At 40.4% G+C, this 16,296-nt stretch overlaps 1 protein-coding gene across 5 annotated transcripts in view; it reads left to right on the plus strand.

Annotated features, from left to right (window-relative positions):
* robo1 (roundabout, axon guidance receptor, homolog 1 (Drosophila)) overlaps positions 1-16,296 on the plus strand; it is a 321,573-nt gene that overhangs the window by 264,682 nt on the left and 40,595 nt on the right. For 4 of the 5 annotated variants that reach the window (XM_028045383.1, XM_028045381.1, XM_028045385.1 and 1 more), the window contains 7 exons: positions 2,011-2,131; positions 3,382-3,520; positions 3,629-3,756; positions 9,932-9,940; positions 10,842-10,966; positions 11,658-11,829; positions 15,942-16,147. In XM_028045383.1, coding sequence (XP_027901184.1) covers positions 2,011-2,131; positions 3,382-3,520; positions 3,629-3,756; positions 9,932-9,940; positions 10,842-10,966; positions 11,658-11,829; positions 15,942-16,147 — 900 coding nt within the window. The remainder of the gene's footprint in view (positions 1-2,010; positions 2,132-3,381; positions 3,521-3,628; positions 3,757-9,931; positions 9,941-10,841; positions 10,967-11,657; positions 11,830-15,941; positions 16,148-16,296) is intronic. The other variant, XM_028045382.1, reaches the window with a different exon arrangement.

The following is a 16,296-nucleotide window of genomic DNA, read 5'->3' on the forward strand; positions in this document are numbered from 1 at the left end:
CTAAAAGTTGCAGGACTCCAGGCCTCGAGGTCTGGATTTGAAAAGTCCCTCTATAACCCCTTCCATCATAGATCTGGTTATTTTGGAGCTGTGTCCTCATGAAAGGGCTTTTGTACCCTTAGGTTTTCTGCCAGGACTTCCCTAGATTTAACTCCATTCATCTTTGCTTCAACTATTGAAGAAAACTAGCTGAGCGACATGATACTGCATCCGACATGTTGATTTCTGTCTCTTTTGAGCAGACCACCTTCCTCAGTAAGGGTGCCGTGTTCTTCACATGGTTTGTGGCTTTGTCAGAATGTCCCATTGTTAAAGGACAGTCAAAAGAACCTCATGGACACATGATGTGAGGTGATGCACATCAACTGAGACATCACAGAATGTGTGGGATCATCCCGGCAATGGAGTTTTAACAAGGTAGTCACGGGCAGATCAGACTTTTGTGATATAGTGTGTCAGGTTCTCTGTCAGTGCTTTTCTAATGGGGATATCGATTACATGCTTGCAGGGGGTAAAGCTGCTCCTGAAGGCTGATGTGTGCATTTAAAACCTTAAGCTGTATCTGAGCAGAGAGATCACTGGCACACCATGCTATTGTCTGCGTCTGTACCGACTGCCACGGTTGTCAGCTCACAGGGCTGCTGATGGGCCTGTGCCGGGGCCCCGCGATGCCTTTCTGACTGCCTGAGAACAAAGCATCTCCTCTGGCCTGTAATCAAAGCCCTGGGAAATAACAGACATGATATTCACCTGGACAAACACACATTTACCAGCGTGTGTGTGTGTGTCTGTGCCGTTCACTTGATGCCAAGAAGAATGCTTTCAAAAGTGTTCCCAGTTCAATGATGGTCTAAGTTGTTTGAGATGACTGCAGGAACACTTGCAGTCCCAGCAGTGCCTCAGGTGTTACCTCAGGGACTGTTCAAAGATTTGTCTTTTAAATGGCTTACCCTGAGGAGGAACAGACCAACTGACTGCGAACAATAGGAAGAAGCTAAAGAAATTCCTGTTTTTGCTTGCACAAGGACAAATATAAAACTGCTGTAATGACATCCTGAATATATTTCTGATGGTAAGTTATTGTGTACACTGGCTTGTCGTACCTTTTGAACTTTTTCACATTTTGTCACATGTCCTTTAAACTGAAGTTTGTGGCTGAACAGGAGGTAAAAAGATTCATGGTTTTCAAATTATTTTACAATAAAACCTTGAAAATTGTTGTGTTCATTTGAAGGCAGCTAAAAGGTTACCGGCGCTAACTGTAATGAACTAAATAGAAACATCAGTTCTGCTATTGCAAAAGCACAATAGCAACATGGTATTTAGCTGAAGCTAATGCTAAAACGCTAATTTCAATTGGCGCTCAAGTCAAATTATATTTGCCTTTGAAAGATTTCTACCCTCCAATTTAATCTTGACTATATACACTGCATGTTCAATAAAGCCCTTAGATATTGGATTCGTGTTTATACCATGTTCTATATTGTCCATTTTTCATGTTTCTTGTTAGAAATAAAGTCATTAGGGGAAAAAACAAGAGCAAATGTGTGGAGAGGAAACAGAACTGCTGAGTCTTCACATACTTCAAAATAAGAGCGTGGCTTTAAACATCTAACTACTTGAAGAAGTTGATCATTAAAACTTCAAGACAGATGTCTTAACTTTATTCAACTAAAACAGAAAAGAAAATTAGTTCTTTAGAGTTTATCTGGAAAATGAATTTAGACGAAACAAAGTGTACTAAATGTTTTCAAAGTTAGCAAAAGCGCAGAGCAAAAACAAAGTACCTCCACTACTAGTTGATGTTTTTTATCATATGTCACTACCAGCTTTTCACATCCAGGGACTCAGTTGTTGTAGGGTCTTCTTTCCAAATTAGCTTAACATCAGTCAGATTGGATGGATTTTTTGTTTCCTTGTGTCAAGAAGGCCTTAGTATGTCAATGGCAAACAGTGTAACTTTCTTCTTCTCCACATTTAGGTTCTAATTACCTTTTTGTGTCCACTCAGATACGTGGAGGCAAGCTGATGATCACGAATGCCCGCAAGAGTGATGCTGGGAAGTATGTATGCGTCGGCACAAATATGGTCGGAGAGCGTGAAAGTGAAATAGCTGAACTGACAGTTCTGGGTAATTAAGCTTCTATTTTTTTGTTTCTCTCTTCTTTGCAGCATGCCAACCCATTGTCTGGTTAATTCTCTTCTTTTTGTTTGTCTGCTGTAAAAACAAAGTCCAGATGTTTAGTCTCTGACTTGCAGGGTACAAAATGATGTCGCTGACCTTTAGCCCACAGTGTGACATGACTCACAGTCTCTCTGTAAACCGGGTTCCTGGGCTGCTTATTGCAGCTTCTTGTCTGTGAGCAGCTGCACTAGATTTTACATGAGTCACCTTTGACCCAGATACTCATCCGGGCTCATTCGGAACAAAGCAGAGGTTCCTAATTACATCACTAACTGGCTCGTAATACATCACATGCTTAGATCACCTATTAGAGCACCTATAAGAAGTATTAATATATAAGAGGTATTTTTATCTTAAATTTACATAAACTTAGCATCAAGTTTTGTAATAGCTGTAAACTGTTGGGATGCGTGGATAAGACAAAGAGTGAGCATTAATTTAGGTCAAGTGTCCAGGTGACAGAAGCCGATATTTGATCTTGGGCTCTGATTTATGGAGTTTTCTGTGATTACAAACAACGTAACACACATCCAGGTGTTTATGTTCACTTCCTTGGTTTTATCTATTTTCTGTACATTCACTCATGTGTTTTATTCCACTTATGAACATGTCTTTTTTTATGTGGAAAAGATTCTTAACCTTGTTATTTGTGTGGACAAAATGATTTTTTAAAATTAATTTGTTGGTAAACCATGCCAAAAAGCAATTAGTGAAGACTGCTTTCTTTTATTAAATTCCTGTTAATAGTAGTTCTAATAATGTGAATGTGAGTGCAAAAATAATTTTTATTTTTCTAATTAATTTGATACTACCGTAATCTTGGCCATTTTCCCTTAAAATATACATGTTGTTTCAGACTAAAGGGATTTCTAATTATTTTATTATGTGCATTTTGTCAACAGACTTTTATGCAAATTACTAGATACATTTTAAGATGGTAGAATAAAGAGGCAACTAAAAAGGGGAAAAGCATATTGCAAAGGTACGAGTGAACAAAGTTCAAAAGTAGTTCCTAATAAAATGATTGTCTGACGGAAAAATAATGAAATTTGGTTTTGTTTTTGCAGTTAAATAATCAATTTTAGGGGTTTAAGTGCACAGAAGAATAATGATACTCACAGTGGTAGCCAGCTAGCTTAATGGCTAGATAGCTAGATAGATATCTGCTATATTGATTTTCTGTTTTCTTTCTGCAGAGCGTCCTAGCTTTGTGCGTCGCCCAAGCAGCACGGTGGTCTTAGTGGACCAAAGTGTGGAGTTTAAGTGCGAGGCTCGTGGTGACCCAGTTCCCACTGTTCGCTGGAGGAAAGACGACGGCGACCTCCCTAAAGGACGGTATGACTCATCCAAGCAAAGACTCCTTTTTGCTCCCTTTGTCTGCGCCTTGGGTTATTTCTGCTATATTTGCAAACATTTTATTCATTGGCGCCTTTACATATCCAGATACGAGATGCGTGAGGACCACACCCTGAAGATCCGCCGAGTGATCTCCGCTGACGTAGGTTCCTACACGTGTGTGGCAGAGAACATGGTGGGGAAGGCGGAGGCCTCAGCCACGCTCACCGTCCACGGTAGGCCACACCACAGTTCAATAGCCCTCTATAAGTCTAAAGTTTTACCTTGTTTTGGCTTTGCTACATGTGCTATTAATTGCCCCTTGGACAGCCTAAATTCATTTCCATTTTGACTTTTAGTGCGGCTTGATTGAAAAGTAATTTAGCCCAGCTACAAAGCAATAATAGCCACCAGCATGGCTACTTTATGATCATCACTTTAAACTCTCTTCTCTCTCAATTAGCTGATTGATTTCTAATAAAAAAGAATCTTAAAATCTATAATGGTTGTGGAGCTATTGCACATGGGAGCTCAGCACCAATCGATTTCATTTGCCTTATACAAGTGGTATTTCTCTAGAGGCACTTCATCCCTCATGTTTTCAGACTTACAGTACCGTTTGTGAACCAATGGAATATATGTGTGTGTCTCCTGTGGCCCTCTCAACTGGACCTCTTATTAACACGGTCGGACTATAAAGCAGCTGGTCACAGAGTGTGAACATTCAGAAAGAAACCATTCAGGGAAAATAGGGGGTGTGTGGGATCCCCCCGCCCCCCCAAAAAAGTCTCCTGAGACTCGGGGGAACACAGGGGCCATTTAACGGCAAAACTAATGGGAATGTTTGGAGTCTGGTGAGACAAGAGGGGAGGGAAGTAGGGAGGAAGCTTTGAGCACAAAGAACGAGGATTGGACGGAGGGAATACGGTGAGGGTGAATGCCGGCGTTTGAGGGTTGGCTCGCAATTGATGTGGAACGGGTTGGGAATTGGGGCTGGGGGCGATAGTTGGGGGTGGGGAGGCTGGTGGTGGTGAAGAGAAATTTCTGCAGTGAGGTCAGTCATATTAATGTCAACCACCAGCAGAAATTTAAAGAGACAAGGCAACTCTTTTCATCTGCCAACCCCCTAGAAGGAAACCCAGATAGCTCATTTTCACATGGCTACCCTTTACAATTACTTCCCACTTCACTCAGTAAGACACCAAACCTTAGATTGGTTTGAGGCATAAGATTAGGTCCACCTGCCAATACACCCGTCAATATATCTCCTCTTATTGCTTTTTTTCTCCCCCATTCTTTCTCTTCCCTTGATGCAAGGTTAGTTAATGAAAGGGAACTGCATTGATGCATGGCTCAATAAGCTGTTCTCCTGACTTAGAATCATATTTGAAATGCTAAAACCTCCCCGGTCCTCAGTGGAAATTAAATGTCCTAACCTCAGGGCAATTCCCCGCTGTCTGCATGATCATACTAAAGCACTGACCCTCTTTTTTTTCTTTCTTCCTTTCTTCATACACCATGCCTTTCAACTCGCAATCTGGTGAGAGTTAAATTGTGCAAATCCTTCCACTGTCTTTACTTCAGCCAAGAAAACTCTCTTGCCACAGTCATGAAGAGGAATGTTTAAAAAAAATGATGGCATGGCAGGAATCATATTGTTTAAATCAGATGCTGACTGATGCCCAGAACAATTTCCACTCTCTCCTCAGAGTGAAGTTTAAGCAGGCCGAGATGCACAGAGGCCAGCGAGGCTGTGGGTAGAGAGTAGTCCAGCTAATTAAAGGCAAGCGGGCCACAGTCCCACGCTCGGAAATGACATGCTTCTAATTACAGATGCGGGCACAGGGATGGAAAGAAAAGCAGGGTAATTGTAGGTCTAAATGGGCCAAAGCAGAAGGGACGATGTATAGGTAGTGGGATGTCGCTGTAGTAGTGAAGAAATCTGTGATGTGGGGAGCAACAGTTTAGTTTGTCGGTTTCGCGACCGCCGCCGTCAGCCTGCATCAAATCTCCAGAGTCGGGCTTTGTTGCTTAGCTTCTGTGACAGAGGACCTGTGCTGCAGAATAACAATAATTCAGAGGTAAAAAATGCTCTCAAAGAGGCCTATGCTAATCGACTCAGTAGCTGAGACACTGAAAAAGACTTGGATAAAAACAATTCAAGATTTTACCACTATTGTTTTTGGAAAACAAAGAACTCCTATGTTGTTGTTGCAAGTCGTGTTTTAAAGAATTTTAAAACGGCGTAGAACAATCCAGAAGATGATTTATTTAGTTATCTTGGAGTTTTATGTTTGCCTACCTCAAAAGTGGTCCAAGATCTACCAAAGTGTTGAAAATGCTTCCACTGTGAGAATGACAGACGGGATAGTAATTATTTGCACAAAGTGTGCGAATGCCATAACTCGCTAACCGTCAACCACATCAGACACTTTTTAGGATACTCAAAGAAGATTTTCTTTAAATCTTTGACTACAATGTTATTTAATTGTTTATTTGATAAGAGACAAATATAAGAAACATTGATCAATGCCTGCATCACAATGTCTACAGCATAGCTAATTTGCAACACTCATCTGTAGAAATCTTAAAATGAAGATCTAAGTAGAGATGAGGTCTTTTTTTAAAGCTTTTTAGAAAACCTTTTGTCTGGTAAAATAAATCTATTTATTTGGAATCAACTTCACTTTAACATTGTTAGAGTAATTAGGGATGCATGATATATCACCATTAATATCGGTATCAGTCCGGTAAATAAAACTGAGATGATATTTACAACTAACATTTATTTCCATCTTGTTGCTGAACAGGGGAGGGGCAGAGGTCGGTCATGTCGTTTTTGTTTGGTCATGTGACAGTGATGGGGATGTAGCAAAGGATTGTGGGGAGTTTAACTGAAGCAGAGGTGAAGTCAGGTGCATCAGGAATATTAATTGATTGAGGTGTTGTCGCTTTTTATTTTAAGCTGTCGAAAAGGTAGTGAAATATTTATAAAATCAGTAAATTTCAGCTGTCGGCTATAAAAGCAATATTAATAACGAATATCGATAACAGTCCAAATTTTCATACTGGTGCATTTCTAAGAGTAGTTTGTGGGGTTCCTCAAATGCACATGTTCATTCAACATCTACAGCTCTGGAAAAAATTCAGAGACCACTGCAAAATGATCAGTTTATCCAATTTTACTTTTTATATGTATATATTTGAGTAAAATGAACATTGTTCTTTTATTCTATGAACTTCTGACAACAGATCTCCTCAAATAATGCAAAGAAAACAAGTATTAATTTAGAAACAACAATGCTAATGTTTGAACTCAGGAAGAGTTCAGAAATCAATATTTGGTGGAATAACCAGGAGGTTTTCAATGAGACTCAGTTCAGTGGACTCTTCATTCTTTCTAGAGCTGTGTATATCTTAACAACAGCGATTTGTAAATCTTTTACTAGGTCAGACACCGTTAGTTTTCTCCAAAAAATACTGCTAAATATCACTTGCAAATCCAACATCTTGCCTCTTATGACCAAAATGTTTTATTATTTTTAGCTGTCTTAGAAGACTAAGGAGGCGTGTGGTATCACCATGAGCCTCCAGAGCTGCACACTTCAGAGGGGATTCCTCTCACCTTCTGTGGTCAGATTCTCAGTGAACAAAGACAACACTGTGGAAGTGACGCTCGGGGCTATTTTTCTTTCAAACGGCTCTGCTCCCGTAACGAACTCAATCAGTGAATTATTGTTTCACATGCTTGTTTATCAGCCAGCTACAACTCCTCTGGAGTTATAAATATTGCAGGAAAAATATTCACGTGATTGATCGAACCAACACATTGTCGACCAAGTCGCTTTCCGTATTTATGGCTTCATTGTGAAGGCGTTAATCTCAGCCACATGAGAATACGGCAAAGATCTCTTTTTTTCCGTAATCATATACGAACGATTTCAAAATTGGATGGAAGTTTTTCTGTGGCTGGCGCGGTCAGATAATGTTTGCTCCGTGTGTGTGTGTGTTTTTCTTTTTTTTTTAATTAAGCTTTATCAGTAAATGCATTGACAGTTGCAGTCTGAAAATCAATGTGTTATTTTCTTTCTCAGCTGGCTCACTTTGCTGTTAGCGCTGATTTATGTGTAGAGAAAGTCTTGAAAAGAGTTATGGTCCCCAGAGCAGTGTTGCTAATAGCCCATGTAAAGGGACTGGATGGCGGCTTGGAGCTGCTGCCAGCAGAGTGTGAATGAGAGGAACTTTTTTTTTTTTGTCAGCACACGTTGTGCTGTTCTAGTGGTGATAAATGGTAAAACCTGTTTGGGTGAAATGGTTTTTAATAGAATACAAGCTAAACATCGTTTATAAAGATGGGGCACTATCTTTCAAGATTGAGCACATGTAGCGGAGTGGCCTTTGACTGGACCCCCCAAGGCTGCAATCATGACCTCAGCTACAGATTTGCTTTTGTGTTCACCTGACCTGATCACTGAACTTTTATTTCTGATGAGCGATAGAACATTTAAAGTGTGCTGTTACAGCGATCAATGGATTATTGGAAACGTTTCATTTACAGCCTGCCTCCTGATGGAGGCCACGGTGTTGGGGATTTGTACTTTCTAATTAATAGTTTTATTGATAACAAGATTCCTCCTCCGTCTGATCAACACAGAGTTTAATCCAAACATTTTTTAGGTTTGGTGAAGTATGGAATAAGAATGGAAATAACATAAATAGAAATATTTTCTTTCAGAATTTAGACCTGTTTTATTGTCAAACTTTTATCCATCCATCCATTCATTCATTCATTTTTCCCCTACTTTTTATTTCTTCATCTCTTTCTCTTCCATCTATCCATCCGTTGTCACAAACACTGCTGTTATGAATTTGGAATCAACTGGAGTTTGTTCATGGAAACGTGTCGGAACCTTTAACAGAAAATCTCCCTCTGTTCTAAAAACCAACAGGAAGCAGAAACTATTCAGCCAGTTCAGATTTCAGGCTCTCTTCTCACTCCTGGTCCGCAACTGAGATCAGAAGCAACATGGGAGAGGTTGGGTTACCTCATTAAAGGCTTAGACACATATGAATGGTTATATAAAGGGAGGGTGTGTTTGTGTGTGTGTTAAGGGTGTCTCATGATGGTCCGTATCTAGGCCCACTAGCACACAGATAGACCTGAGCGTCTTGCGTCGGGAGTGTTTGATGTGAGTCTTATCTGCATTTTAAAGGCCAGCTATAGGCAGCGGGAGGAGGAAGGGTTCGGCCATTATTCTGACCGCCAGCGTTTATATTTCTGAGGAAGCCGCTGAAGCAGACAGATTAGATAAGGTGAGCGATTGGCCAGAGGGGGATTTAGGACCGGCGAGTGACAGTTAACATTCACCTTGTGTTTTTATGGACCCAGTTTAAATATGCAAAGCTGTTTCAGGAACTAAGATATAGCAACCCAGTGAGGTCCTCAAAAACAAATTGGGGTTCTTCCTTTGTTAGCACCTGGGTAATCAGGAAATACATAAAAATAGTGAAGAAAATCTATTACAAGCTGCAAAGACTTGAGACTGAGATGGAAATTCATCTTTCAGAAGAATGACAAAACCTAAACATCAAGCCAGAGCTTCAGCTGACTAATTTAGATCAAAGCTTACACAGGTCTGGAAAAAATGAAGAGCCCACTGCACTGAACCCCACTGAAAACCTCCTGATTATTCCACCAAATATTAATGTCTGAACTCTTCCTGAGTTCAGACATTAATATTGTTGTTTCTAAATGAATATGAAGGTCTGAAAGCATTGCATCGTTTTTGTTATTTTGAGCATTTCTCATTTTTTACAAATGAATACTCAATTGTTGCTTGGAATTTTGGAGACATGTTGTCAGTAGTTCATAGAATAGAAGAATAACGTTCATTTTACTCAAACTTGTACCTATACAAAGTAAAATCAGAGAAACTGATAATTTTGTAGTGGTCTCCTAATTTTTTACAGAGTTGTATGTGGAATAGAATGGTCCAGTCAAAGTTCAAACCAAATTTCAAAGGTGAATTTGTGGCAAAACTTTAAAATGTGTGGTTACAAAAATAACGTTGAAAATCATTTTGTCTTGTATGAGATCCATATTCATATTTATGGGATTTAACCAAATAAATTGTGTATTTTTGCTTCAAATTGTCCTAACTGTAAATAAATGTAAATGCGTTCTTGTTTGTGTCCTGATAACCCAACCTAATACTTCTGTCCCTGGGGTTTGCATGAAGGATGAAACATGTCTATTTTGTTTCCACAGGATGAAAACAACTTGATTATTTATATCTTTGGACATCATGCTGTTTTTTTCCCCTTATCTTTCATTTGTTGTCATGCTGTTATTATTTGGTTATTCATTCTGGCATTTTGTGTTTTGTTTTTTGTTTTTTCTTTCCTTTTTAGTCGTGTCTGGTAAGTTGAAATGTCACCCGTCACCTTTTCACCACCCTGACAGAGACAGGAAGGTGTCACAACCCCCCCTCCATCCTTCACCCATCACCTCTCCACCCTTCAATCAGCAGTCATGTTTCTGTTGTCACGGGCAACGGGGACAAAAGGACATTAGAGGGTAAAAAAAAAATATGCTCATCTTGTGCCTCCAAGGTAATGCTGCATCATTTCATTCCTTTAATTTTTCCTCCATTTTTAAACACCCCTTCACCAAAAAATAAATAACAAAATCACCTGGTACTTATAGACAAATTGTGTTCATATCTTAGGTGACAGTTATGAGATTGCATTCTTGCATATATTATTCAGTTTCTGTTTAAAAATGACAAAACGATTTTAGGTTTTAGTGTTAAGAGGACACAGTCTTGGAGTACGTTTAGCCTATTAAACCAATGTCACCACAGAACTGCATGGTTGTCGTTTGGCTGTAACGGCTGTAGCTCTTTATTTGAGCTAGAATTTGTCATTAAGATGCATGAACAGCATTCTGGTGAGGCCTACACCATTGGAAGTTGTCAGCATGGACAGATGGCTCAAATTTATTCCCCATTTCCATGTAAATTTTAATGCTCCATAGCTTGGCACATGCAAATGAGCAGTATGGAAGTAACTATTGTTTTTTTTTTTAAATATGTATTACATCTATCATGTGTGTATATTTTAGCTTTAAAAGCGACACTCTTTAATTTGCTGTTGAAATGCAGACATTTGAAACCAAGCCGTAACAAATTGGAAACCAGGCAAATTTCTCTTGTCTTCCATTCAAATAGTATTGGATGTGTGATGGTATCTTTTGTGCTGTAGTGATGTTGTAGTATGTTTGCCTAAACCGGAGTTAACCATCGGCATGGCTGTCCTGCAGTGCCCCCAGCGTTTGTGGTGAGGCCGAGGAATCAGGTGGTTGGAGTTGGCAGGACGGTGACGTTCCAGTGCGAGGCCACTGGGAACCCACAGCCGGCCATTTTCTGGCAGAGGGAAGGCAGTCAGGTAAAAGGAGGAGCAAAGTGTTAAATGTTTCAGTTTCATTTTAAATGTTTTCAGCTATTTTTCACATAACAGCCAAAAACTTTACTGATTGTGTTTACTTCCATTTACTTTTCACTGTCAGAGTTTAGGGGATTTTAATGGAAAAAAAAAAGCAACCGTTTCACAATATTAGTATGTCAAATTCATGTGAAGTCCAACCAAAATACACTAAAGTTTGTGTCTGTAATGAAACTGAGGCCTAGTCCACAGGTAGCCAAATATCTGGGGAAACAAATCCGTTTTTATGCAGGTTGGCCTTTCATCCACAAAATAAACTATATAATATAACTAAAAGCAATTATTTCTAAAAACTCAGATGGTGCTAGTTAAAAGCAGTTACACCAACATATCTGTCCACACAACTGAACCTTTGGGTGCCATGTTTAATTCCTAACAGGAAGCTGTGGTTGCTTTGAAGCAATCTGACTAGCTGACCTGTTGCACAGCGGATTTGTTTTTATCTGCAGGTTCTTGCAAATAAAAACTTTCTGAAACCAATCCTGTGTGTACAATATATTTTAAATGATGTGGCCCATCAGTTAGATCCGGACACCTGTGTGGAAAAGTTAAAGGGGTGTGAAGATTTTCTTTTTTAAAGTATGCAGGCTTGGAGGATCAATATTATGGCACCTCTGTTCTGGTTTCTTTACAGAACCTCCTGTTCTCCTACCAACCACCTCAACCCTCCAGCCGGTTCTCTGTATCTCAGACCGGGGATCTGACCATCACAGACGCAGAGCGCTCCGACATGGGATACTACAGCTGCCAGGCTCTGAACATCGCTGGCAGTGTGATCACCAAGGCCCTGCTGGAGGTTACTGACGGTAGGAAACCATTTCTCTTTAAGCTGCTTTCTACACTTTTCTGTAAAATCAACCAAAATTATTAGTTTTACATCTATTATTCCTTTTGTCTGTTGCAAATATGCAGTAACGCAACTATGTACCTTTTGATGGTGCAGACTAGGGATGCTCCGATTATGTTTTTGGCTGCCGATTCCGATACCGATCATCCATGAGGCCGATCTCTGCCGATCACCGATCACTGCCGATTGCCTGGAATGGCTGTTAACCTTTCGCTTTAGGTATAAATGATATCTGGCAAAAGGAAAAAATTATCTGGCAATAAATTCACCTAATTTAGACATAATAGACGTATGTTAATACATATCTAAAATCTTTTTTGTTTTGTTTTTTAAGTTACATGCTGCAGCTTTAAGCAGAAGTTCGGTGTGAGAGTTCGCTGTCTGGTAGCGGCGCTGCGTCTGTGAAATATTACTACCAGTAGCGCGTAGCGGCGCTCCAAGAGCGAGAGCAGAACCCGCGTCTTACACGGCCAGCTCCAAGACTTGCATTATATTACTTATTATTTGTTTAGCTTTCTGACCATCATGCTAATCCGGGTGAGTGTTGGTAGTTGTGCGTTTGTTTACCTGCTATCTGGCCGCTCCGGATGTCCTTTTTTTCCTGCAGTGAGCCTCGATGTAGCTCCATCAAGTGTTTGTTTTTTAAATGCCATATTAGATTTGTTGTGTTGATGCATTTTGACGTGCTTCACCCCGAGGTAATTTTCCGCTGCAATACGTAAACGTTCCCATTCACTCAGAGCGTTATAGTTCCACACGACAGGATTTGTTGCCGCGCGCTTGCAGTGTGAAGAAAAGAGGAGATGTGTGGCGCCCATATGCATGTGGAGGATATCCACTTTTTGTACTACTGTAAATATACACAGAAGCTATTTAGATGGACAAATTCAAACATGAACACATAGATTTCTACCACTTTAGCTTCAACATCACCATTTTGTTTGACAGAACTTTGCACCATAACTTGGGGTAATCTGAGTTGGACACACACCCATACACACATTAAAAGGAGTTCCAATTCTGCTGGATCAGCTTGAACACACAAAGCAGATTTAGTTTATTTTTTTTCTTTTCAAATTACTACAAAACTTTGTATTTTATGAAATCCTGAAGTGGAAATCCATACTTTTATTACCCAGCTGTGTGTGTGTGTGTGTGTGTGTTTTTTTTTGGCCGTTAGTGAAAAAACAAGAGACACACCACTGGAGAGTTTCATTAAAGACCTTTTCTACACCCAGGAAACCGTGGGAGAGAGTTAATAACACAGAAAGAGAAGTTAATATATCGGATCTATTGGAATTTGAGATAATCTAAAGTTTGTGAGTGTAACACTGTTCATCTGTAATGTTGTGGTTGTGCTCTAAAGCGTATTACAATCCGTGTTGAGGTTTGTGAGGTTTGGTCTGGCCTGTTCCGAGGGTTCCTGTCAGGAGGTTGAGACTCTCTGGTGCCTTTGCATCCAGACCCATGGCTCACTTTCTTGCTGCTCTGGCTTCGTGCTGGCTAATGTCTCCTTCAGTATTCCATGCTTGGCTTGCTGTTGTCTAACGTCGGGAGACTGCGGCCGTGCGGTGAGGCCTGGGCCGGCCCCTCTAATTACGCAGCTTAGCCAATCGCCGCCGGCCGCATGGATGAGCCGGGCCTCGGTTCCGCCGGTGCCACAGATATCTGGGCAGCCACCACTCTATCTACGACACACCTAGATTCATCCCCTCATTTACCAGAATGTCCCTCCTCATTAAAGGCCTACAATGGAATGCTCTATCTCCTGCTCTCCTGTTTCTCATTCAGTCCTGCTCTCTGGATAATAATAACAGTTATTAAAGTGAGCGGGCCGCTCTGAGGCCAACAGTAATAACAGGTCCTGCTGACAATGTTTTAGTAATTGTACCATCCCCTTTACACAAAAGCAGAGACAAAACAGCCGCAGATTACACCGCAACACATTTCCAAAGATCTATGCACACATAAATACATCATTATATGTTGCTTTACTGTGTTTGCTATTAATTTGAGCTTCCCTCTGTGAATGTAATTTGCAAGTAAATCAGAGAAGTAGACAGCAACGGTCATCAGTAGGGCTATGAATATTAATAATGACAAGAGAGACGGAGGCAACACTACGTGGAAACGTGATGAATTGCACACGGCACAGAGCAAATACAGTGAATGAAATTTATTAAAGTTCCTCCTTTGCGTCTCGTCTTTCTGTGGACTGAAGCGATCCAACTAACAAGGTGCGACAGATTTGATCCTGTAGCTGCGTCTGCAAGCTATTTACTTTTTATTCAAACATCTTTTAGTTATTTCACACATTTCACTATAAATGAACTATGTACAGATTAAAATATAAATATATATTTTTGCATCAGTGTCACTTCCCTGACCCAGGGGAGATTAGCGCTGAACTGATATTGTCAAGAAATCACTAAAATAGAACCTGACAACTTGAAGTAGATTTAAAGGCAAACACAACATTCTGTTAAATTTTAGCTAATCGTAGTTTCTCAGATTTAATGCACTGCTTCAAACTTGCCAGGAATTGTGTGCACTGTAAATAACCGTCCTCCACAGTGTTATGACAAGTGCTGAGCTGAACGAGGCGGTTGTTGATGTTAGTTCAATATATGGAAGCGTCGCCAACGTGGACTGAACGGTTTCGTTCACTTCCTCCACTGCCGTTGCCAAACTACATGCAGACTGCAATTCTAAAACAGCTCAGAAAGTCAAAGTCCTCATTGACTACTTGTCCTCCTGATTGGACTGGCTGAAATTTTATTGGAAGAATTCAGCTCAATGGGAGAAATTCCAGATGTAGCACTGAAGGGAGATGAGAGTCAAGTGGAATTGCATAAGAAGGCAATGACCTTCATTTCAACCAGAAAAACGTAAGGAATGTCTGGTTACGTCAGTCACTCAGTGTAAATCCTGAAGCACAAAATCAAGATGAACCATGAATGCCCCTTTAAAAATAAGCCAAACAATAAAACAAACCCTGCAGTTAATTCATCAGTTTAGAACTGTTTAAAAACATTCAAATGTGGCAGAAATAACCAATTCTAATGAATTCAATGTTTCTGAGTGCTCAAGTTGATGTGAACCTGAGCAAAAAGAGAGGCAGAACCACTTCAAGAAACAAGCAAAGTCTACATGACTCCTACTGAAGCATTTGGTAACGTCCTGGATGGCACCAGTGAATTATGAATAATTCTGTTGGGAAGAACGGACCTAAATTCCTCCACGGTGATGTAGAAGACTCTTTGCCTGTTACTGTAAGCACTTGATGGCAGTTGTTGCTGCCAAGGGTGGCATAACCAGCTATTTAAGGGTGATTAGGTTTTCACATAAGGCCTGAATGGTTTGAATAGATTTTTTTTCTCTGGTTAAAGTCATGAATAAGTAGCAGCATCTTTTATTCATCTTTTTACTGAGGTGATCTGATTAAAATTTGGTTGAGGATTGGAGAAGTTGAATCGCAACAAGCAGGCCAGAAGAGAGGAATTTGATCAGTGGGCTTTTTTTTTTTACATGTAGCTGCCTACTTCCTTTTATTTACATAATTTCTGTTCTCAGAAATCATGCAAGTAAGCTGGGAAGAGTTTCAGCACCATTGCTTTAATAAGTTTATGTGTTCTGATGAGTTTTTAAGCCTTTTTTTAAATTCTTTGTTGTGACCCAGGGGAGGGGGCTTATGCTCTGATGCATACTGCTAGGCTCCTGATTGAAAAGGAAACGAAGCTTTTCATTTTAATTCTCAGCAATTATTTGGCCAGCATCAACGCCTGCTGCTGAATGATAAAAAACCCCAACAAAAACAACAAAAAACTAAAATTGCTTCCAGTTCTTAAAAATTGAACTTAATTCCTTTCCTACGATCCCCACTGTTTTCCTGTTTTTGTGTCGCTGCTCTCTGTTTGTTCAGGTTCCTCTCTCCTCTACTTTTTGTGTTTGCTTTTTCCCCCCAGCTGGATATAATTGACTGAATCCCAGTTTCCTTTCACCTGGCCACACCACATTAGCAGCTTCCACGGCTTCTCGTAATTGCCCGTTTTCCTTCCTCTCTTCCCCCAGTTGTGTCAGACCGCCCGCCACCAGTTATACGACAGGGGCCCACCAATCAAACGGTGGCTGTGGACGGAACCGTGGTCCTCAGCTGTGTGACATCTGGTAACCCCACACCCACCATCCTGTGGAGGAAGGACGGCGTTTTAGTGTCCACACATGACTCGAGAGTCAAACAGCTGGACACGGGGGCGCTACAAATACGATACGCAAAGGTAAGGCAGCTGGTACAAGGTGACAATTGGGATTTTATGTGCATCTGAAGTGGAAGAAAAATGATACCTTGTTTTCCAAAATTCTATGCGGGATTCCCATCCCCATTCCCTGAGCCGTTACTTTATAGTCCGTAACCAGTTTTAGAACG

This window comes from Xiphophorus couchianus, chromosome 18, assembly GCF_001444195.1.
Source record: "Xiphophorus couchianus chromosome 18, X_couchianus-1.0, whole genome shotgun sequence".
Lineage (NCBI taxonomy): Eukaryota > Metazoa > Chordata > Actinopteri > Cyprinodontiformes > Poeciliidae > Xiphophorus > Xiphophorus couchianus.